At 42.6% G+C, this 23,844-nt stretch overlaps 1 protein-coding gene across 1 annotated transcript; it reads right to left on the bottom strand.

Moving 5' to 3' along the window:
* Positions 1-226: 226 nt before the first annotated feature.
* Positions 227-23,604, bottom strand: LOC132577912 (uncharacterized). Its single transcript, XM_060247700.1, has 6 exons — positions 23,538-23,604; positions 18,290-18,766; positions 9,545-9,629; positions 6,051-6,190; positions 1,299-1,379; positions 227-472 (listed from the first exon to the last, which is right to left on the bottom strand). The coding sequence occupies exons 2-6, from the start codon at positions 18,743-18,745 to the stop codon at positions 227-229; spliced, it is 1,008 nt and encodes a 335-aa protein (XP_060103683.1). The 5' UTR covers positions 18,746-18,766; positions 23,538-23,604.
* Positions 23,605-23,844: the final 240 nt, after the last annotated feature.

Raw genomic sequence — 23,844 nt, 5'->3', positions numbered from 1 at the left:
TGGTAGAGGACAATGCTATTTAAATAAAATTGTTTATTGTATTTAAGTATGTTGACTTAAAATATATATATATGTTCACTGAGCCAGTGCTATAAAAGGCAGGATTTTTGTTCCTGCAGTACCCAGAATACTGTTGTCACTAAATGATTGTTAAAGGATAGTAACATTAGTTGTGTAATACCTCAAGTGGTCTCTGCTTTGCAGGATGCATCACTGTATTTCTTCATTATTTGCATCTCAGATCATCAACACTCTGGACTATCCCAGTTGGCAACAAGTAGCCCAGAGACTGTGATTTTATGTGTGTTACTGGCCTAATACAGCTGAATGCTCCTGTAGATGGCGATAGAGGGAGCATTTCTTTTTGCCTCCTCTCAACCTGCGTCATTCTCTCAACAGAAACAGCTGCCCTTGGTTTATTTTGTCCTGGATTGCCTGGTAGCTTCCTGCTTTCATCCTGCTTCTGCTTTGCCTGAAGAGAAACATGGTACCAACTTCAACATTCTGAATAAATCCTGACACCAGGAAAGGGTATCTGGACTTCTGAATCCATCCTGGGGGTTCTGTACACACAGTTCTGTAAAAGAACTGTTTTAGCCCATATCCAGATGCAAATTTGCAGTGCTTTTTTGTAGAAAAAGCCCAGCAGGAGCTCATTTGCATATTAGGCCACTCTATCTGGCTTGGGAACACGTGGCCAGCCTAGACGGAGCTCTGCTCTTGTGGGCTCCAGCAAAAAAAAAAAAAAAAAGCCCTGCAGATTTGGTACAATTGGCAAGACACCAGGAGCCTGTAATCTGGTGAACAAGGCCTAAATGCTGCACAAGGGACAGAAGCTGACTTTTAAAGGACAGTTCCAGCTGGCTTGGCCAGTGCTCTGGCTCAAAAAATAGCCCTGGAAGGCAGCTACGGGCTCCTCCCTTCCCCGGTCTCTCCACTCAGAGGGAAGAAAGAAGGGAAAGAGTTCTATCCCAAGAAAGTGTATTGCTAATGAACATTTGTGCTGGGATAGGGGTGGGGACTATTGACACATAACATCCCTCTGTTCACAAAGTTACTTACACTCACCTTATTCTGTTTTCTCTACTGCTACTAATTATTAGCGGCAGGATGATTGCACTTCCTGCGACATCAGGGGGTGTGGCTTAATATGCTAATAAGTTCCTCCTGGGCTTTTTCTACAAAAAAAAAAAGCCCTGCCCTGTGTTATGCATCCTATCCCATGAAGGCATCTTAGGGGAGGTTAATCTAAGTGGTTTAAGTTCGTACAACATACTCATTACTAAGTTCCCCCTTACCTTTTCCTGCCACAGTTTGCTTAACACTTCTTCCACTCGTTCTATAAAGGCGCTGTGTGCACGTCGTTGGTCTTTGTACCTCTGAAGGTAAAAACATTTTAAGAATGAGAGAACTACTAACAACAGAGGTTTTCAGACAGGCCCCATCATAACTATCAGTCCAGTCTTAAACAGTTAACACCCTTCTAAGTCCACTGAAATCAATAACTTTAGAAGAATTTAACTCTGTTTAAGAAAGTACTATAAGTAAGGACCCACAGGTATTTTAAAAACATTGAAGAGCTTTGTTCTGATTACTACTTTTCTTCAACATACTTCTTAGGTACTAAATGAAGGATTATTTGGATAGCAGAGTGCTCAAGGTACATAACACGACAGAGTTCATCTCTTTAGTGTGTGCTGACAAGAAACAAAGTTACATATAGAGCAAAACTAATATGGGTACTTTAGCATAAGGTACTCCATTCTAGACAGGATACAGATTCGAATCTAGTCTAACTAGCTAGGATGGATAAAGATGCAGAAAGCATGCCCTGCCCTGCCCGCATGGTGCAAAAATGGAGAAAAGTAACATAGTGTGGAAAGAAGGTGTCAGACCAGAAAGAGGATTCCCTGAGATTAGCAATCTACACATCATAGTCAGGACTGGATTAACAATTAGGCCAAGCAGGCACTGGCCTATGGGCCCTCATGCCTTTAAGGGCCTGGGCCAGCTCCCCCCCCCCCCTCTTTCCCCCTGCTTGCAGCCCTCTCAGCCTGCATGTGCAGCTAGCAACTGAGTCGCTCTTTGCCTGGCTTGCCCGACTTGCCTGCTGCTGGCATCATCATCAAGTTTGCTTCTCTCTGCCTGTCCCCCACAGCTTTGTCAAAGAGGCTTTTGAGAAGGTGCCTGCAGGCTGCAGCAAGGACCGCAGGCAGCAAGCCGGGTGTTCCAATTCTGAGATAATTTGCAAGGGGCCCCTCAAGATTTTGACCGCCTAGGGGCCTCCACAGGGTTTAATCTGGCCCTGATCAAAATGATAGTATCAAAACAGTGGCAGGGAAGAATGATCAGTGCCCTAGCTTATCTGTCTCCCTGACTCTTTTATAGACCCCCTTTGAAGTCTGAGGCTAAGAGGCTTCCAACAAATTGATGCCCAAACAGCCACTGTGAATAAGAAATATATACAAAACTGTTTTATTGATTGTAATTTGTTTGTAATACAAATTGATTGTAATACAAAAGATGGGTGTTCTGAGACATGTTCCGAATTTTCTTGTAAATGTGGGCAGCTGTGTGAAAATGAAAGAGAAAGACCTCGCTCTTCTGTTTCACTACTGTTGTGATATGAAAGTGTGAGGAAGTGAAAGCTGCAAGTGTTAGGAATAGAGGAGTGGCAACTCAGATGTATGTGATGCATAGAGAGAAAGAAAAAGTAGGAATAATTTGGTATGGGGAGAAAAAAAGCTTGAGGATGGTTTCACTGCTTTTGTTTAGCAAAAGCTGAAGAAAATGAAGGGTTCTCCGCATGGGATTTGTTACCTATGGAGGATTTATTGGCTTGGAAAACATGACAGGGATGAGAGTGCCTAATGGTTTTTCCCCTCCTGAAGGGCATGGAAGGATCTTCACAAACCTTCCATGTAAATGCTAGCCTTAGGTACAAAAAACTAGGTATAGGTCCATGTCCCCATGCAGCTCCAAAGTTATGCAAACAACTGCCTACCAGGGCCATTTTGGCTCAGAAAAAAATGGTGAAAAGAAGGCAGAAGCTCCCCCTCACACTACAGTCCCAAGCTGAATTGGACTCCCTGTAGTTGCTTTACAAAGGATGTTCCCTGCAGCTGCTGTGTAGCTGCAGAAAAAAATGCATCAGTCCAAGGAACTTGGTTGTCCAGGGCCAGGGCCAGACTCTTTGCTGCCACTTCGAGCAAGACTGCTTCTGCAGTGGGTACGGTTGCCAGTCCCCTAGCAGGGGTTCCCCTGGTTTTTTGGGCTTCCCCTCACTGCTGGTCAGCAGGGGAAACTCAGCCACAAAATCTTGATACACTGTGTGATGTCCCCAATGTGATGATGTCACCAAGAAGAGACATCATCACATCAGGGACATCACCTGGTGAAGCTATGGTTTGAGGGCAAAACTCTATGGTTTGAAGCCAGTTTTACCATAGAGTTTTACCCAAAAACCAGAGTGTCACTATGCAACACCCCCAACATGATGATATCACTTCCAGGTGACATCATTGTGTTTGGGATGTCTCAGAATGCCCACCAAATCCCCCCACCAGTATGATGAGGGGATCTGGCAACCATAGCAGTGGGTGCTAGTTGATGCCCAGCCTCAGGGCAGCCCCAACAAGGTGTCACCACCAGAAGCTACAAAGAAAGCCAAAACAGGGCTGGAAAGAGTAATCCAGGTCTAGGCAAACCCTAGGTACAGAGGCCAGGAGACGCATGGGTCCAGGGAAACCAGAGGCAGGTCCAAAAGACCTACAGCATGGATGTCAAATGGGGCTCAGATCCAGCCTGTGAGAAACTTCCTTCTGCTTCCTTTTCCAAGGCTGCTTCTGCAGCCACACCTCAGCTTGCTTCCCCCGCTCCCCCCAGCTCCGTCAGTGGTTCTTTGCTCCCTGTTTCTGTCTCTTGTCTTCTTCCTCCCCCTTCACACAGAATTCCCTCAGTGGCTGATTCTTGCGGGAGATATACAAATACAAGCCTCTCTCTCTCTCTAACATACACACACATGCACAAACAGAGGGAGCTTCTACTTCCTTTGCTGGGGCTGCCACTCCTCTTTTGGGGAGGACGGGGAAGAAAGGGAGAGAGAAAGAGAAAAACAAAATTGGAGTCTCAAGGCAGCTTTAAGACCAACAACATTTTATTACAGGTATAAGTTTTGTGTGCAAGCACACTTCTTCAGAAAGCGGGTGGGAGGGTGGGTAGATTCTTCTGACAAGCACAAATTAAATGAGAAAATCATTTTGGCTTGAAAACTTTTTTTTAAAGATTGGATTTCTCTGTTCCTATCTGGATTTTATTTTCTTTCAAAAAGACCTTGATTAGGAATTAGAACACTTGGATTGGTCCTTATATCTTGGAGAGTGGAGTGATTTCAGATGCCAAATGATAACAGCACACATTGGTAATGAGACAGAAAAACTAGCACTCAATTCAGTCCAGGAGATGCATTGTCATGAGCTTCATTATCAATTGCAATTCAGCAGTCTCTTCTTTCTAATCTCTCTTTGAAATTCCTTTGTAAGAGCACTGCTACTCTTAGGCCACCAACTGAATGTTGTGGTTTCTAACGTCAGAATAATGTCCATTTATTCTTTGCATCCTCCTGGACGGAACTGAGAACTAGATTTCCTGTCTCATTACCAACACTGGTATCTCTACACCTACTACTCCTCTGCATAGCACACCTAATCCTATCAAGCCTGCTGATGTTATTCACCTGCTATTGCCATTCAGCATCTGAAATCACCTTTATAAAAATTTGTATCTCCAGTACCCCATGTTACATTTTATGGCACCCATGGCCTGTCCAAACAAAGTGACATTTATGTCAGATCTGGCCCTCATAACAAATTAGTTTGACACTTCTGGCCTACAGCCTATCCCAGACATCTCTAAAGCCCAGTCAATGGGAGGGGTGGCCAGGGAGGAGGGAAAGCTGGCAGGTTTACAGGAAGAAAGAACAGTTATCAACCACTCCCAGGAATATGCCAAGTGTGGTTGGGGAGCTGGGGATAAGTAAGTGGTGGCGAAAGGTGGGGCTAAACAGCCTCTTTAAGTGGGTTTCTGTAAGCGAGCAAGAAGGAAGGGCAATGGTAGGTTTGCCAGTCTCTAGGTGGCACCTGGACATTTCCTGATATTACAGTTGATCTCCAGGCAACCAAGATGAGTTCCCCTGGAGAAAATGGCTGCTTTGGAGGGTGGACTCTATATTATACCCTGTCAAGGTCCCTCCACCCCCAAGATCTCCAGTATTTCTAAACCCAGAGCCAGTAACCCTAAGCAGTGGGCTTGTGAAGAGTTGTTGAGGGTCAGACAAGAAATCAGGTGAAGCCACTCTCATCTCATTCTAAGGGCTTATGAGATCCAGCAGAGGATCTCAAGATGATGTCTGTCAGCAGGACAGCCAAGGGTGAGCTGACAGAGCTGGAGGAGGGGAACAGCCTCACATTGTAAAAACCATATTGTGGCCTTTAGAGAGAAAGAAGTGCTGTCTATCTGTCTGATAGGGCTGGATCATTGTTGAAAGACAGCCAGTCCTGTCTACCTCCATCCTAGGACTCTTGCACTGCTCAGCCATTTCTTTTCTGCAATTAGCTGCAAATGGAAATGTAACAAAGGTTCCATGTGGTACTTTGTATAATGCTTTTGTTCCTCCATAAAAATACATCATTATCCTTCTCTACAGAAAATATTCTGCTATAAATGTACTCAGAAATAATTTCCAGTCAACAAATATTCCACTTCTCCATGTAGGTTTTTCCTGTGCTTTACAGACTAATTAGAGTAGTACAGTTTCCTACCCAGAGCCTGGCTATTATCATGCCCCAAAACTCTCTCTTCTATCAGTGACAAATCACTTTTCAAATAAACTGTAAAAATTTACCTTTTCTAAATTACATCTTTGTAGATTAGCTGGCAAGCCATTAGTTTTGCTGAAACAACTAGTGCTCTCATTGACATCACTCATAACAGCTGCAGATTTGTTTTCTAAAGGAAAATTCAGTGGAAGAAAAAAGATCAACTGTACTAACCGTAAAGGAACAAGATTTCGTAGGCCAAGGCTCCTTTGGAAGAAATAACTTGGAATCCCACTTGAGTTCCCGAGGCTTGTGTGTAATGAATCTTCCCTTGGATCCTCTTTTTTCTTCTTTCAAAGGCTGAAGCCCATAGACTTAAGAAGTTAAGCAAAGAAAAGACACAGCATCCTCAGTATCCCTATTCTATTTAAACAGGAACTTGGAGCACCTTAACATGATTGTTTATTCTAGCATAAGTTGATGTGAACTGGACACTACTTCTTCAGATACTAACTTCGGATGCTATTCTGGTTCTGGTTCACTTGCGCCATGGAAGCTCACCAAGTGACTTTGGACTACTCTCTTACTCTCTCTGCCTAACTTATCTCATGAGCTGTTGTGAGGATCAAAGAGAGAAGAAGAAAATGATATGCTCTGAGTCCCCACTGGGGAGAAAGGTGGGATATTAATAAATTAAAAATAATAAACAAATAATTGTTATTGATGGCTTCAAAGATATCATTATTATTCAGTTGTCATGTACATGCATGGTTGAAAGAATTTATTCGTGACAAGCATGAACCTGGTTTACTCTAGGATTCTTGTAGTCTCTCTTTCTTTCCCTTGGAGAAGCAACTGGAGACCTTTTTTTGTTTGTTTATTTGTTTGTTTAGGAGGTCTTCAATATGACTCCAGTTTGTTGTGACATTCAAATTCTGGTACTTTACCAAAATGGGGTTGCTCTCTCCCCCCGCTAATAACTGAGACTCTAAATCAGGATTAAATGTAACATCACCAAAAAAATGGAAATAGATCAAACTCTTCCTAAATCAAAAGAGGGAGACCATATGAACCGCGCAGTGCACTAGGTTTGCGCTTGTCAGTTGTCACACTGTTAATTTCCTGGGCGTTATTTCTCATATGCTAATGATCTTCACAAGGGGAACATGATTGCTCTCTTTAAGTTTTTGAAGGGCTGTCACTTAAAGGAGGGCAGGGAGCCTTTCCTACTGGCAGCAGAGGACAGGATTCACAATAATGGGTTAAAATTAAGGCTCGGAAGGTACCAGCTGCATATTAGGAAAAACTTTTTTACAGTAAGAGTTGTTCATCAGCTACCTAGGGAGGTGGTAATCTCCCCCTCACTAGCAGTCTTTAAGCAGCAGCTGGACAAACACTTGTCAGAGAAGCTCTAGGCTGATTTTGCATTGAGCAGGGGGTTGGACTAGATGACCTATATGGCCACTTCCATTATAACGTGATTCTATGATTTGTTTACAAAGACAGCCAGTGTGGTGTAGTGGTCAGGATGTAAAATCTCCACTCTGAAGTGCAAGTGTGCTGTGCCCTTCGACCAGTCACAAATTCTCAGCCGAACCTACCTTAGAGGGTTCTGATGTTAAAATGGAGGAGAGTAGGACAATGTAAACCAGTTGGGGTCCCTACCCTACTGGGAAGAACGGAAGGGTATAAATGGAGTAAAAAGAATAGTGGAAAGAAGTTTGCAGAGTATATGCAAAATATATGCAGCAAGAACATATTGTGTGATAATGCTAATGTTTTATAAACAGGGCATAGGCCTATTTAGACATCTCATTATCTTTGATGCTGTTATTTTTTTTACAGACAGGGCACAGACTTAATTAGACATCTCCTCTATATATCATAGGCATACAGCAATTGTGAAATTACTAGCTAGTACCATATCATTATTGTAGCTGGATGTTATAATTGCAAGAGCAGTATTCCCATATAACCCTTCAGGGCAACACCTGCCAGCCTGGGAACATCAAAACACTATACCAGAGTCTATTTCTTGAAAAGGAGACAGAATTTGTTTAGATCAAATACATCCAGAGAATAATTTCACATGTGCAGTGGTGCCATGCAGAGATAGCTTTATGTTGTTAGGATTGTCTGTCCCTCCAGTATCTTTAGTAGAAATCCTTCCCATGCAAACAAATATTGCTGCAACATTCAGGGTACCTCTGTTCTCCCTTGGTAGGTTTCAGACTGAGCAAAAATGTCAGGAGTATGACAGACTCTCAAAAGGAGCACAGCCTTAGCTCTGTTTGCATTAGGTGTGAAGGATTAGGGGTGATTTCAGTTTCCTATTCCTGTTGTTGTGATCCCCCCAAAATCCCATTCTGATTTACCTTCTCCCCTGCGCAAACCAAATCATGCCATGCCATTTTCTGTTTCATGAGTCAAATTTCCCCCATAAAATGTACATATTTTCCAACATTAGGTCTATCAATAAATCAGCATTTATATATATAATGCATGTAAATGCTGTATTTTGTACTTACAAATGTCATATAAATTTTGCATGTAAACTATATGACATGCCACACAGTACAAATGAATCTGCAAGACCAAAAGCAGAGAAATGAAGATGTTCAGAAAATTATTAACACAAGAAACAGGGGGAATATTGTCTCATCTCATACCCATCGGGGGAAGATAAGTTTATGTTTCTGGGAGCTGCTGAATTTTGTTTTTCAAGAGCCCTGGGAGCTATGAGTCACAAAAATAATGGATCGTGGGTGGAGCCTATCACAAAATGGCAGCTTGTACAAAAATTATTGCAGTTCTGAAGTGCTCTGGTGAGCAAAACATTTCCTCTGCTGTTTTCCAAAAGCAACCCACTATGCCCCCCCCCCAAACTTTAACTTGGCCGGAAGTGGAGAAATCGACGGTTGCATCTATGTTTTCCCTGAAAGAGGAAAATAGCACTTTTGATGCAAGAGGAAAGAGTCAATAACACATCTTTCCTTCCAGCACAAGGGTGTGTGTGTATGTATGTGTGAAGAGAAAGAGAGAGAGAGAGATGGGAATGGAAGCTGGTGTGACTGTTTCTCATCCACAGCACAGGTGTGTACATGTGTCTCCCTTTTCTTCAACTGTGGTTGCTTTAAAGAGGTGCATAAGAAACTTACTACAGCAGCACTGGTGGACGGATTGCAGAACTACTTTTTACTAGCTTGGAAAGTAACTGGACACTCTCAAGTGATCTTTTGTCCACCTCTGCTGTAGTGAGTTATTTACTAGTAACTTAAGTAAGGTTGCCAACCTCCAGGTGGGGCCTGGAGATCTCCCACTTTTACAGCTGATCTCCAGCTGGCAGAGATCAGCTCCTCTGGGAAAAAAATGGCTGCTTTGAAGGGTGGACTCTATGGCATTGTACTATGCTGAGGCTCCTCCCCTCCCCAAATCCCACCCTTTCCCAGATCCACCCACAAAGTCTCCAGATATTTTCCAACACAGACCTGGCAACCCTATACTGTAGTAAGTGATTTGCTAGTAGCAAATTTTAAAGTTTTGAGACTCTACTCAAGGTTGTAGAAACATTTGCCTTTTCTGTACCTGGGTCCATTGTGCAGATTTTGTCATATGCACACTAATGTACAAACTAGAGTGTTGCTCTGTGAACTACACAATAATTTCTTTTATCCATAGTTAGAGAAATGCTTATCCAGGAATAGATTTATATGTCAGCAAATACTTACCTGTGCTTAAATGCTGTGATTTGAACTTTAGATTCAAAGGGTCTCGGGCATAGCTTGTCACAAAATCTGGTATACCTGTTTCGTACTGCAAAAGGGAGTGTGGAAAGAACAGTGCAACATTACAGGGAGCCATCACATCTGAAATGCAAAGGTAGTTCATGGAATAAATGAACTGCAACAAGCAAGCTTATGGCAGGTATAAAGCAAGTCAGACCACTGATCCATTGGATTCAGCATAGCATCTCCAAGGTCTCAGGCAGAGAAAGGACTTCCCTGACACCTGATGCCTAAGCACCTTTATTGGAGACACCAAGGACTGAATCTGAGAATGTCTACATGCAAGATATGTGGTCTATCAGAAGCCTGCAACAACTCAACAGACCTTTTAAAGGCCAAATTAATAGAGGGCTGCAATCATCAAACTATAACAGAGAAAAAAGAGCGGATTTGCAGCCAGATTCACTGGTATGTGATTTAAACAGAAAGGGCATCCCCTTGTTCCATAATTATCACACCCAAGCTGATCTCACCTCCTATGGGGCAGAAATATGGGTTCTCATAAAGCTGAGGGAGGATTTGGACTAGGAAAACTGTGTAAGGGAGAAGAGTTAAATAGCTCTTCTCTCTCCTTCTCAGTCCCCCTTAACATTGTGATTTCCACATGTGTGTGTGTGTGTGTGTGTGTGTGTGTATATATATATATATATTAAACAAAGTGTCAGAAAAAAAACAGTCACTGCCCCCAGACTAATTGAAAAGTACTTCAGCTTTCCAGCTGGCTTCCCACTACAAGGTCCCTGAAGCATCAGTGTGAAAAATGCATAAGGCCAGGCAGGGGGAGGAATATCCCATATGTGGCATATCCCAGATGTAACATCTGAGGTGGTTAAAGAGGTGAAGGAAAGTGCATGCTGCAGAAGAGAAATCATTCCAAGTCAGAAGATCAGGCACAGGTTCCTGGATGAGCTACTACTGCAAAGTACATCTGAAAGGTAAAAGCACTCCATTTGCTTAACAAGAAGACAGGATTTTGGAAGATGCTGCCTGTCAAGAAGCAGTGAGAAAAGCTGAACCTGCTGAAATCTCTGTTTTCCTATTTTAAAAAAATCCTGGAAGTTGATCTGCCCTGCTCTTTAAATAAGATAAATACAAATAAAAACTTAGACAAAAAACAAGTCAGGTGGTGCTCTGTTGCTATCCACCTTAAAACTGTATATGTGGGTTTCCCCAACAGGCAAAATATCACCCACCAGGGTCCATTTCCCATTTGGAGAGAATGGTACAGTGGAGAAGGCTGAAGCCCCTTCCTCATCTATACACAATCCAGATTATGCACTACACATATGGGGATTGGGTCTCATTTTTGCATAGGACATGGAGTGGAGATCTGCAGGCCCAACATGAGTACTCTGTAACTGACCACTTGTGATTCCCTGTTAAAGGTTAACAGAAGCACCAAAAACTGATAAATCTTTTTTTAAAGACACAGAGCTATTGCTAAACTAGAAACATATGCCAGATTCATAAACCTCTGCACATTCATTACATACAAAAGGTGTGTGCCTGTTAGAACACAAAAATAAATTAAAGACAGAAATTAGCAATCCAGGAAATCCAGCTCTATTTCTGTAGGGAAATGCTAATCTCAGGCTTTCAAAATACCTAAATTAATAATCCATGTGTGTTATAGTCTTTTTCATAACTAGCCCTGCTTAAATGCTGGAAAAGGCTCTTATGAAACACACATGGAGAGAATTACCTTTTGACGATATTATACATTGACTTACCAACTGTTTCTTCTTTAAGGACCACTCCTTAGTTATCTCAAGAAATACTTATGAAAAAAAAGAAATGCACCATAACTGCAAAAAGCAACCTTGATTTCATTTGTTGAAAGTACCATAGAGTCTAACAAAGTACTGTAGATTTTAATGTACACGTTCTGAAACATGTACGACATCATTTTCTTATGAAGTTACATAGGGGTGGTCTTATCCAGAGGGCAGCCAGGGCAACTTCCCTGGTCTCAATGCTGGGTGTGGCCCTGCCCCTACAGCTCAAGCAATCAGCTGTAGGGGCAGGAGGCAATGAGTGGGCAGCTCATGTAGCAGCAGTCCCTTCCTCCATCCCTCCTTGGTAGGGTTGCCAATCCCCAGGTGGGAGGCCCTCTCCCACTTCATGGACATCAGAAAGGGGAGGGGAGGCAAATGTCTGCTGGGCACCCCATTATTCCCTATGGAGACCAATTCCCATAGGGTATAATGGAGAATTGATCTGTGGGTATCTGGGACTCTGGGGGGGGGCTGTTTTTTGAGGTAGAGGCACCAAATTTTCAGCATAGCATGCGGTGCGTCTCCTCAAAACACCCTCCAAGTTTCAATTCTATGAGCCAATTCTATGGGTCTAATAGGTGCCCCATCCATTATTTCTAATGAATGGCCAGAACTCCCTTTGGAGTTCAATTATGCTTGTCACACCCTTGCTCCCAGCTCCACCCTCAAAGTCTCCTGGCTCCACCTCCAAAGTCCCCAGATATTTCTTGAATTGGGCTTGGCAACCCTACTCCTTGCACTGCCTCAAGGTATAGCCCCTGTGAGGCAGAGTAGCTGCAACCACTTCCATGCAGCAGCAGCAGCAGCAGCACTGTGAGCCTTCTGTTTCTCCCTCACCCTCTCTTGGGGGTGGGCCAGAGGACAGGGTCCTTTTCAGGGCTGTTTTTGCCTCCCAGACAATCCCTGGTACCAGCACTGGGGACACAACCTGGCCTGTTGCAGAAGCCCTATTTGGCATCCCAGAAACAGAGTTGGGCAGCAACTTCTGCCTTGGGCCTTTGTGCCTCCCCACTGTCCAGAGGGGAGGCAGCAAGGGGTAAGAATGGAGGCTGAGACACGCCCCCCTTTAACCTTTGCCCAAGGTCGCAGAACAACCAAGATTATCCCAAGACTTGCCATGTGTTCCAAATTTTGGAGTTATATATATATGTGACTACATAATGCTTGAGATTGATCTACTGTGCATTTATTCTATCACTGACCATGTGTTCCATCCCAAAGTGGAGTTATACCTCTATCAGACCTATAGCAGGAAAATTAAGACTGCTGACAGACACCAAGATACTGTCTGTCCACTTCTTGTGGAGCTGATTCTATAACTTCTGGTGTATTTGGGTTTTTAACTACTTCGAAGTAGATCCCACATGATTTCTTCTCATGCAGGAAGGAGGTGAGCAATTCCCATGCAGCAGTACATTTTTTTGTGTGTGAAGATCTTTTGACCCTTAGTAAAGGCTGCTAGGAGGAGAAGCAAGGATAAGTCTACCTGCATGAGCAGAAAGCTTGTAGGACACAGTGCAATGAATTATTTAAATTGGACAGACATTTTTATTATTGCTAGTAGTTAAGCTGCAGAAATCAACTGCTGTATTGTTTTTAACCAAGTAGTAGCACTTACTATTCAACTGCATGGAAAGAAGTTGACTCATTAGTTTAGCTAATTTTGGTTTACAGTGCAATCTAAAACATTACATCTTTCAAAGAAGAAGAAGACTGAAAACTGCAGATTTATACCCCGCCCTTTTATCTGAATCAGAGACTCATAGCAGCTTACAATCTTTTATATCTCCTCCCCCCACACCCTGCGAGATGGGTGGGGCTGAGAGGGCTCTCAAAGCAGCTGCCCTTTCAAGGACAACTCCTGCAATAGCTATGGCCAACCCAAGGCCATTCCAGCAGATGCATGTGGAGGAGTGGAGAATCAAACCTGGTTCTCCTAGATGAGAGTCTACACACTTAACCACTACACCAAACTGACTCTCAATGTATACTGAAGTCAACAAGCTCTACTCAGGATTGCATTGTTAGCTTAGTTGTTTTATCTACCTAATCATTATACTACTATCAATGCTGCCAAAAGTTACTGTATATACAAATCCCCAGTTTTATGTAAGTATTGGACAGGTCCAATATCTAGAACTTCTGGAAAGAGATTTGCTCAGAAGGCTCAGTCACAAGATTTCTGAGTAACAGAAATGCAGCATTGTCCTTTGAAGGACCATTGTTAGAATTATTCCTGTGGAGAAATATACACCAAAATGTTACAGAAGACATAAAAATTACAGGATAATGGTTTCCATATTTATCCCTCTGTTGGAGCTATTTCCAGAGCACTTCTATGGAGGAAAGAACTTACGTTAGAAGAGATTGCTATCCCCCTTGTGACCTCAAAAGTTACCTGAATTATGAATTTTAAAAATACTATGAGGAAGGCTAATGAGCTCATCCATCCCATGACTAAGGGGAGGGAAATATTATAATGGAGGAGGAATGAATGACTTAGGGGTGAACTAGTTTGGTTAAAAGGGCTGGAGTAAAAAAAATGTCAAAGCTCTATGGTCATCTGTGATTGAACAGTCTAATAGCCAGGAACTGAGAACCCCTGAGTCCTCAAACATTTTCCCCCCAAAAGGCTAATTGGAGTCAATTCAGCTACAATGTAAGAACAAATTAAATAGGACCCACAACATTGAATTAAATTGGCCAGAATTTTTGTTGCAAGAGTGCCATCTAATGGAGAAAGTTAATTGTCATGTATCTTGAATTGTTAAGTCAACCCTGTCAAACAGCTGATGCATTGACTTTGGGTTCTGAGCAGCAAAGATCTTCAGGCCACAGTTTGGAACTAGCTACATACAGTTCTTGCATCGTGCCCACATCTGCCACAAGGACTTGCTATCAAGTGTGTGCTGCAAGTCCCTTGCAGACTGCTTACAGACACCAAGCTCCTTGCTGGGAGCTCAACTGCGAGGCAGATGAGGGCCTGAACCAAACTTGGCCTCCAGTGTACAGGCAGAGGGAGCTGGAGTCCTCAGGCAGGCTGCAAGTCCAGTACCCTAAGGCTGAAATCCTAGGCACACTTACTCAGGAGCAGGGCTTTTTTGGTAGAAAAAGCCCAGCAGGAACTCATTTGCATATTAGGCCATGCCCCCTGACATCACCATTGTTTCACGCAGGGCTTTTTTGTAGAAAAAGCCCAGCAGAAATTCATTTGCATATTAGGCCACACACCCTGACTCCAAGCCAGCCGGAACTGTGTTCCTGTGTATTCCTGCTCAGAAAAAGTCCTGCTCAGGAGTCAGCACCATTAAACCCATGAGACTGAGGTGTAAAAAACAAACAAAAATACATGCTAAGTGGACCTACGTTTGCTCACATTTGTGCCATACTGTCTTTGCCTTCCCACTTCCTTTTCTATTATGCCTTTCTTATGTAGTATTTGTTGGAGCATGAACAGGACAGACTAGCCTGATCTTGCCAAAGCCTGAAAATGAAACAGGGTAAGTAATTGCATCAAGAAAGACCTGGGATGCTATGCAGAGGAAGGCTATGGCAAACCACCTCTACTCATCCCTTGCCTTGAATGTCTCATGACATGAAATTTCCTGGGATCGCCATGAGTTGGTTGTGAACTGGCAGCATACTTTACCTCACCTTATGCTGCTTCTCCCAAATTTACAATTGCAGCAGTGTGAGGACTTCTAGTGTCCTGGCCCCACTGATGGACCTCCTAATGGCACCTGGGGTTTTTGGCCACTATATGACACAGAGTGTTGGACTGGATGGACTATTGGCCTGATCCAATATGGCTTCTCTTATTTTCTTATGTTCTTAAGATATTTGGGGAACTGCCATGTGCATTTTGTCTTCTGTTAATCTATAAACATCAGCGACGTAGATGTTATATGAATGTAGTAGAATGAATGGCTCAGGAGGGTACCTTTAAAATGGAACAGAATGATAGCCCATTGCAATGGTTATTGTAGGCATCACTTGCTTGTACTGTATTGCCTTTAACCTGTCATTCCACTTTCCATATTGTTTACAGTAGGGGTGTCAAACATGCGGCCTGGGGGCCAAATCAGGCCTCCAGAGGGCTCCTATCGGGCCCCTGAGCAACTGGCTGTAATCTGCTTCCTTCTCCCTCTCTCTTATTTCCTTCTGCATCACAGCTTGCTTTGCAAGGCTTGCTCAACCACAAAGGAGCTACAGAGCAAAACCTCTATTTTCTCCACTGGCTGAGACTCCTCCCTTGGGGAGGAAGGGGGGGCAGAGCTTGTTTTGCCAGGCTCTCTCAATTCCACAGCAGAGCTACTGAGTCAAGCCTTTCTTCCTTCTATTGGCTGAGGCTCCTCACCCCCTAGTCCCCTGGGGAAGGAAGGAAAGAGCCAAAGCTCCCTTTGCCATTTCCTGGATCCCATGGGAGAAATACCAAGAAAGCACCTTTAAGACCAATGAGTGCTAACATTTAAAGCATGTTTGTAGTTTTAAAAAAAATTAATTGTGTTTGTGTCCTTTATAAAGTTTATATCTCTACTACCTAATCTTAAATAGATACACACATGGCCCATCCCAACAAGGTCTCATTTATGTCAGAACCAGCCCTCATAACAAATGAGATCGACTCCCCTAGTTTACAGCATACCTTGCCTTAGATAGCTGCTTGTTCACATTGTTCCCTAATCCTGCAATCCTAGTCCTGTTGCATTGTTAACTGGTTGTTTTACATTGTCTGATTTCAGTGCATTGTTCATTGATTGTTTTACACTGTCTGATTCCACTGTTTATATCTTATAATTCACTTTTGAGTGTCAGCAAGAAAGGCAGAATATAAATAAATGTATAAAGGCACGAACGGATAATCATTCATGTTGACCCTGATGGTACACATGTTGGTTGCCAAGCTGGAGAATGCCTAGCAAAGACAGAGTAAGAAAGGCAAAGCAACATCTGTGTGTCTGAGACAGGTGTGGCCAAACCTGTTTAATGCAAGAACCACATAGAATAAACATCAGATGTTTGAAAGCCGCAAGACATGAACATCAGTTATTTGAGAGCCGCAAGCCAGTAAGGAAGGAAAGGTGGAAAGAAGGCAAATAGATGGGGGGAGAGGGGGAAAGAAAGCAACTTCAAATCATTCTCCAAGCTGCCAGCTGTCTTGGCTTGGAGAAGTGATTTAAAGAGACAAATGCTTCTCCAAGCTGGCCACTGCAGCAGTGGGGGCTTCAAGAGTCACACAATATGTGTGAAAGAGCCACATATGTCTCCTGGGAGAAGGAAATTGTGAAAGAAAGTAAAAGGAAGCAGAGGGAGAGAACGTAAGAAGGCAAACAGCACAAGGCAACAGGAGAAAGTCTGTAGAGCAGGGGTGGCCAATGATAGCTCTCCAGATGTTTTTGCCTACAACTCCCATCAGCCCCAGCCATGCTGGTTGGGGCTGATGGGAGTAGTAGGCAAAAACATCTGGAGAGCTACCATTGGCCACTCCTGCTGTAGAGTATGAAAGACTGAGAAAGTGAACAAATGCAGGACATAAAGTGAACAAGATAGAGAGGAGGAGAATTTGCGAAGGAGAATCTGAGAAGCAATAAACACAGTCATGGATGCTTTTTTTGTTGTTAAAAAAAGAAAGCCCATGAAAGAGATGATAGCGCTTGTTCAAAATCAAGCACTGCTGTCTCTCCAGAACTGTTCCAAGAGAGGGAAGCTGGAAAGATAATGCCCTTTTCCTGCCCATCACCAGGCCTCCTGCATGAATTCCCCTTCCTACCCACTCCCCTGCATGCCCCCAGCCTGTTCCCCCCACCTGCTTGCAAATCCTCCCACCACCATGCTCACAGCCACCTGCGCCTTCTGCAGCCCTTTCCCTGACAGCGCAGAGTGGTGCGTGCAGCTGGCAGTGCTGCTTCCATGGCCAGTAGAAGCACTGCCACTACTACTCGTACACCTTCCCTGCTGGTGCTGGGCAGCATGCTCAGCCAGGAGACAGGTGACACTGGCAGAGTGCTTGCAAGCAGAGGGGATGGGCACAAAGGTGAGTGGAAGGGAAGGAATGTGGGTCAGTAGCAAGGCCTGCCAGAAGTCTTGGGCCATGGCAGCTGATGCCAGCCCTGCTCCACAACAGAAGTCATTCAAAATGGGAGCTAATAATAATAAATCTGCTTTTAAGACTGACCCACAGCACCTCAAAAATAAATTCATTTACTCTGGTGGGGAAAAAGCCTGTCCATTCCATTTGATTTTATGGCCAGACTAGCCAAGCTTGTTGGTAAACAGGTGGGCCTAAGGTCCCCAGATCCAACCTGGGTTCCCTAAGCTACCACACAGCAGCAAAGAACAGCTTTTAAAAATAAAAGAGAGCCCATTTTGGCTTGGCATGCCAATGGGGAAGAAAGTCTCCCCATCTGAACAGTTTTCCTGCATCAAAACATTGTTTGAAGGGAATTGTTTCCTCATTTTTGTTGCTGTGTGTACAGAATACTCTATGTAGAGTAGCAAAAATGGGGGAATAACTCCCTCCCCCCAGTGCTATCCAAGCACAGGGAAATAATGCTGGGAGGGAAGCTGGAGCCCACCTCCCCTGCAGTATTCTGAGCCTGTTGGGCTCTCCTTTATTTTTAAAAAGTCATTCTCTGCAGCTGTTGTGTGGCTTCAGGGAACATGAGTTGGGTCCAGGAAATGTGGACCTTAGTTAAAATTCAGCTTTAGTCTGGCCTTCAGTCATGCGTCTGAAGTCAACTCACTTTCTGTCATATGCTTGCAGCTCACTAGGCCTCATGCTGCCACCTGGGGGTTCAAAGCATACCTTCTTGATCTAGAACGGCTGAAGACCGCAGTTGCAGACCATTACCTGAGCCCAACCCAAGTCCCCCCTTTTAATTTGTTTCTGTCTCAGTTTCACTCAAACCTTTACCTGTCTAAAATCATGTGGCTTGGGATCTTGGTACCTGCCACACTTATATTTCCCCTTCTTCACAAACATCAATTGTGCTTCATAGGGGCCTATATGAGGAAACCTGGTGACTATCTTTGGTGGCTTCTGCTCTTCTATGTCTGGGAGAATCCACCTGGACGTTATTCTTTGTAGATCTTCACACAGTGCACACATTGACATCTTCTCCTTCTTCTTTGGCTTTTCTTTAGATTTTTCTGCTGGCTTCCTGACAATGTGTGGAGTGATATACAGTTTATAGCTGAAGTCAAGAGGTTCCCTTGTCCAGGATTCTCTTTGAGGTGGTGGAAGTCTGGCTTGCTGTGATGCAACATGAACTTGATTGCGTGCTAATGCTAGTTCCAGGTTTGTAGTAAATAGTCCTTTTGAATCAAAAGTACACTTGGGATAGATTCCACTGTGGATACTGGGCAACATTCTGTACTTGCCCTTCTAAGCCTATACACAGGAAAAAATGTATTATTACTGATTATTCTTATGGACATGTTTTACATCCACAGTATACTTAATATTGCATGACTTTTAGTTTTTTGCATTAATGGTGTTGTCCAATAAATGTTAGAAAGTTATTGTTAGCATAACTTGTATGAATGCAGGGGGGGTGGTAGAAAAAGCCCAGCAGGAACTCATTTGCATATTAGGCCACACCCCCTGACATCACCATTATTTCACACAGGGCCTTTTTGTAGAAAAAGCCCAGCAGCAACTCATTTGCATATTAGGCCACACACGCCTGACACCAAGCCAGCTGGAATTGCGTTCCTGTGCATTCCTGCTAAAAAAAAAAAGGCCCTGCATGAATGTACAGAAACACTTGAGTCTTGAGATGTGAAGTGATAAACTTTGGACTGAGAAAGGTTACCAACCTACAGTTGGGGATTAGAGATCTCCCAAAATTACAACGGATCTCCTGACTACAGAGACAAGTACCCCTGGAGAAAATGGTCATTTTGGAGGGTGGGCTCTGTGGCATTATACCCCACTGAGGTTCCTCTCTTCTCCAAAAGCTGTCCTCCCCAAGCTTCATCCCCAAATCTTCAAAAACTTCCCAATGTGGAATTGGCAATCCTAGGTCTAGAGGCCCCAAATTCAATATGATTCTCTCTGTTTTACCAGGTTTTCTGGCTTGTATGACCTTTCTTAGGCCCTCAGTGCAAGTTGTTTGGTATTTGAATTAAGAGGGACTATGTGCTTAATGGATAATTTTGCCTTAAAGAGAGGAGGTATTAGTCCTTTTTTTCTGCCTTAAAGCTTCCAGGGGAAATTCAGGACTGGCTCTTGCACATTCTGGAGTGGAATCTCAAGTAAGGAGGCAGGGATCTGGGATATTTTTGAAGTCATGAATGAATGAAGTCATCAAGGAATATTCCATGGAATTGCAAAGCAAAATAGTTGATTTGAATGGAGAGCATGCACTCATGCAGAGAGTGTGGGTCTGTTTGCTTGATCCAGGGTCTGGTACAAGGAACTAGGGACCAATTCAAGGTAACTACATTAAGGACATGTTATTTTTCTTGCCTGACTTTATTAGTCAATAAGGATATTTTTCTATGACCAAAGTTCAGACAAACTGTTCATTATTTTGGGAACTACAAATTATTCACAATTTTATAGGGTTTTTTTATTGATTTAAACTACAAAAGAAAAAGCAATGCAGAGAATACATAAAAAGGGGAAAGAGGGCATTGACAGAATGGGGAAAACAGAAACAGAAAGTACAAATATATCAATTATAATTCTACCTCCCAATAAAATACTCAGATCATTCTACCTGCAAGTATAAAGATCTCCATATATTTTACCTTCCTTTCTTTCATTGCCAATTTTTTTAAATAAACTAGGAGTAGCAATATGAATCTAAACAATTCTTCTTAAACACAAATAAGTATATAAAGTTAAAAAAAAAAATTCAAAACCATCTCAACGCCAATTTTGTCTAATTTAACTTAACCCTGTTATAGGCTCAAATTAAATTGTTGGTTTAACACAATCCCTATTAAAACAAGCACATAAGAATCATATCTTTATCTTTAACAAATTACAAAAGATACAACTTACAACTTTGTCTATCTCAGTCTAAACAGTTTCTCCAAAGGAGCATGTTAGAAACAAATCCACCAAATTACAAAACAATTCAACAGTTAATCCAGTTCTTACATCAGTATGAGCATTTTCACTAAATAAGCATACTGTAAATAAATCTACTATATCAGGAAATATGTTATCTGCACTCTTTAGCATTAACCCAAATTAACTATATATTTAATTACAATTTTACCAACTCTCTTACTTCTTTAGGATCTCCCTTAGTCTTTTAAAATCAGATATCTGTAAATTATTAATAGCTGTATGTTTGTTTACCCACTAAAAAGGAAAAATCAAAATTCAGGAATCCTTCTTCCCCAAAATTAAAAGCTTTTGAGTTCCTTTAATTTCTGCATCCATATTACATCAGAGACAGCCCATTTAATGTGACCCAAACATCACAGTTTCCTTTTGAAATCGCAGGGTTCCATATCCAACCATCCACAAAAATGAAAAAAAAAAAAAATTCAAGAGCCTTCTTCCGGAAAGCTTTCCACATCTTAATTTGCTGATCAGAGTGTACCTTTTCTCTTCTCAATGTGGCCTGCCCCCTCAACAGTGGGAGGAAGAATTCAATGCCATTTTTCCCTCTCAGCATGACTTCATGGATCTTAATTTCAGATCTTGTTTTTAATACTGCGACATAGGAGACCATTTTGGTTTTCCTTTGTTTGTTTCGGAGCGTATCACTTTCCCATTCCGATTCCACAGATGTCAGCAGAATCTCTTTAGCACTCAACTCCTGTAGGTTTGCAGTTTCGCTAGCTTTCAGCATAAATCTCATTTGCTCTTTAATAAGCTGCATAAATAAGCTAAGATCCTGTTTCAGAGATATGATATTTGAAAAGATATCTTTTTTATAAGACATTTCGCTAGGCAGTGTCATTTTTTTCTGACAGCAAACTCACTCTCTTAGTTCAAATTGTAAAGTAGCTTCAAGTTCCTGCTAATCCACATCCCACAACAGCTCCAGCTGAGATTTCAAATGTTATCCTTTCAAATGCAGTCAGGCAATAGAGACAGATCTCTCTAAAATATATCTTCTTTATGTTCAGATCATATTGCAGCCTAATAATAATCTCTTTAGTATATGTCCAATTATAATCTGGGTCGATTTTAGTAGTTGTATTCAATCCAATTTAAATAGTTACTAATACTTAAGACTGCTCATAACTTTCCAAGGTCTCATTTCTTTTCTTTTGAGCTATTCTCTCGTTGTTATGCAAAGTGGCCCATTAGCCAGTGGAATTAGAAAATCACCTACTTGTCAAGTAGAATTGTCACATTAGGAGTAGAAAGACACTACGTCAAAGGCATACTGGGAAAAGCAAAAGCAAGAAAGCAGTCGGGCATTCTTCTTTTTCTGCTGGTGCGCCAGCTTTTCATGGCTGCGGAACCTCAGGACATACAGGAAGCACAGGGGCAACTGCCGCTGAACCCCTCTCTCCCCGTAAAAGTCCCATGCCGAAGAAAAAGCCCCTCCAGGGCTTTTCTATGGGGGCGTCACTTCTGTGACACCCCTCCAACAGCCAGACTCAGAGGTGCCACAGGAGGACAATCTGCGGACACCTCTGAAGCCAAGATGACGGAGCCAGAAGTCGGGAACTGCAAATTATTAACCACTATTGGACTTTTTGTTTTCTATTAAATGCAATAATAATATAAACTCTTAGAGGGGTTTTACATCTCACTCTCAGTTGAATGGCTAGGCAGCATCTGCTTGTGAAAAGAGGTACTGCTAAAGAAATGAGAACAGAGAGGATAGAGACCTCTTCAGATTAAGAAAAATCCCCTAGAGCAAGTTGGTAGAAGCAAGTATCTGGTCTGCTTCAAGGGTTAACAAGGGCAGGTGGAATAGAGGATGAGAAAGCTAAAGAGGAGGTGCAGATTTGCCTGCTGCCCAGTAAAGGACACCTTAACTAGGATCCCCTTCCCATCCAAGTGCACTACCCTGCATCCTCTTAGGGATGGCACTTTCCTGTTTCCACCAGGAGGGCTCCCGATGAACAGCAGGGGAAACAGGGAGAGGAATATGGCATTGTATGATGCCTTGATGTCATGTCTGGCTGAAAAACTGAAAGTGATGCTCTAAGGTCTGTAAAACCATAATCTTCCAGTCAGCCTTTAGCTGATCTAGAGTTACAGTTATTGTGGGAGAAAATGTAAAAACACTGAAGCCATCGGATGCGAAACTACATATGATATCAGCATCAGATTGTTTTAATGATTGTTTAATGATAGTTTAATTATTGAATTTTAAATTGTCGTATTAATGTTATGCAATTTTTAAACTGATTGTTTCATTTTATTGTTGTGAGCCACACTGAGCCTGCTCTGGCAGGGAGGGCGGGATATAAATCAAATCAAATAAATAAGAATTCCTTGGGACTCTCTGGTCAAACCATAGAGATTTGAAAGGATCCTAGAATATCACATGATGTAGTGACATCAATTCCTGTGGGGAGGAGGTTGACTGAAAAGGACATCAAGGCATTGTAATCTGCCCATCCCCGCCACTGGAGCCTCCCACTTGGCTATCCTATTTCCATAACAAGTGGCTTCAAGGAATAGGGAATGCTGGCACTCTGGCACTGGGAGAGCATCCACATGCCCCTAATATTGCCCAACAGCACAGTCAGGAGCACTAGGAATATTCCGCTGAGGGGGGGAAGCCGTTAGTGTGGACAGAATAGTCTTTGCTGTGCTTGCAAGGTTTGTCAAACACAAACGGATTTTGTGATGAATTTATCAAGAGCTCCTCTGGTTGTATAAATGTTGCATTTTGCACTGTTTTTGAAGTTTGTTAATGGTGACGTTAATACAAAAAATAAAGCACCAAGGAAAAGAAATATGGCATAAACAGCTACAGTCAATGCCCACATGCAGATATATTACAGACATACAACCCTGGTCTAGTCAAACTAAGTCATGTTTAAAATGCACACTTGCCTTTTCAACTGGGCAAGCTGCTGAGAAAACGGAAAGAAACCTCCAACTTTGTGCATAGTTCCCTCTCCATGTAAGCATGGAGATTTTTTAAAAAGCATTGCCATAGTCATTAATAACAGTAAAGTTGCATCAGACGTAAATAATGTAGCTGACAGTTCTGAAGATGTCTACTCACACTCTCTAAAGTCAAGTTCTTTTCCAAACTGTCCATGAGGTATCACACAGACTTAGCGTTTTTTTTCTTCACGACATTAGAGGAAATGTTGTGTACTCATAGCAATGTTTGCTTAGGGAAATGTTGTGCTTTTGCTGTACAAAGGAGCGTGAATGTATAATTGCATTCAATCCATCTGGGTTGCTAAGAAACAAGACAAATTTGCCTGAAGACTTCATTCAAAATTCAAAAAAGTGAAGCCAGTGCCTCTGTTGGCTGTATGAAACAAGCCTGAAACCCAGCAACAGGGCCACAAGTTCACGGCTAT

The sequence above is a fragment of the Heteronotia binoei genome, chromosome 10 (genome assembly GCF_032191835.1).
Source record: "Heteronotia binoei isolate CCM8104 ecotype False Entrance Well chromosome 10, APGP_CSIRO_Hbin_v1, whole genome shotgun sequence".
Classification (NCBI taxonomy): Eukaryota; Metazoa; Chordata; class Lepidosauria; order Squamata; family Gekkonidae; genus Heteronotia; species Heteronotia binoei.
This window is presented reverse-complemented; position numbering and strand designations above follow the sequence as displayed.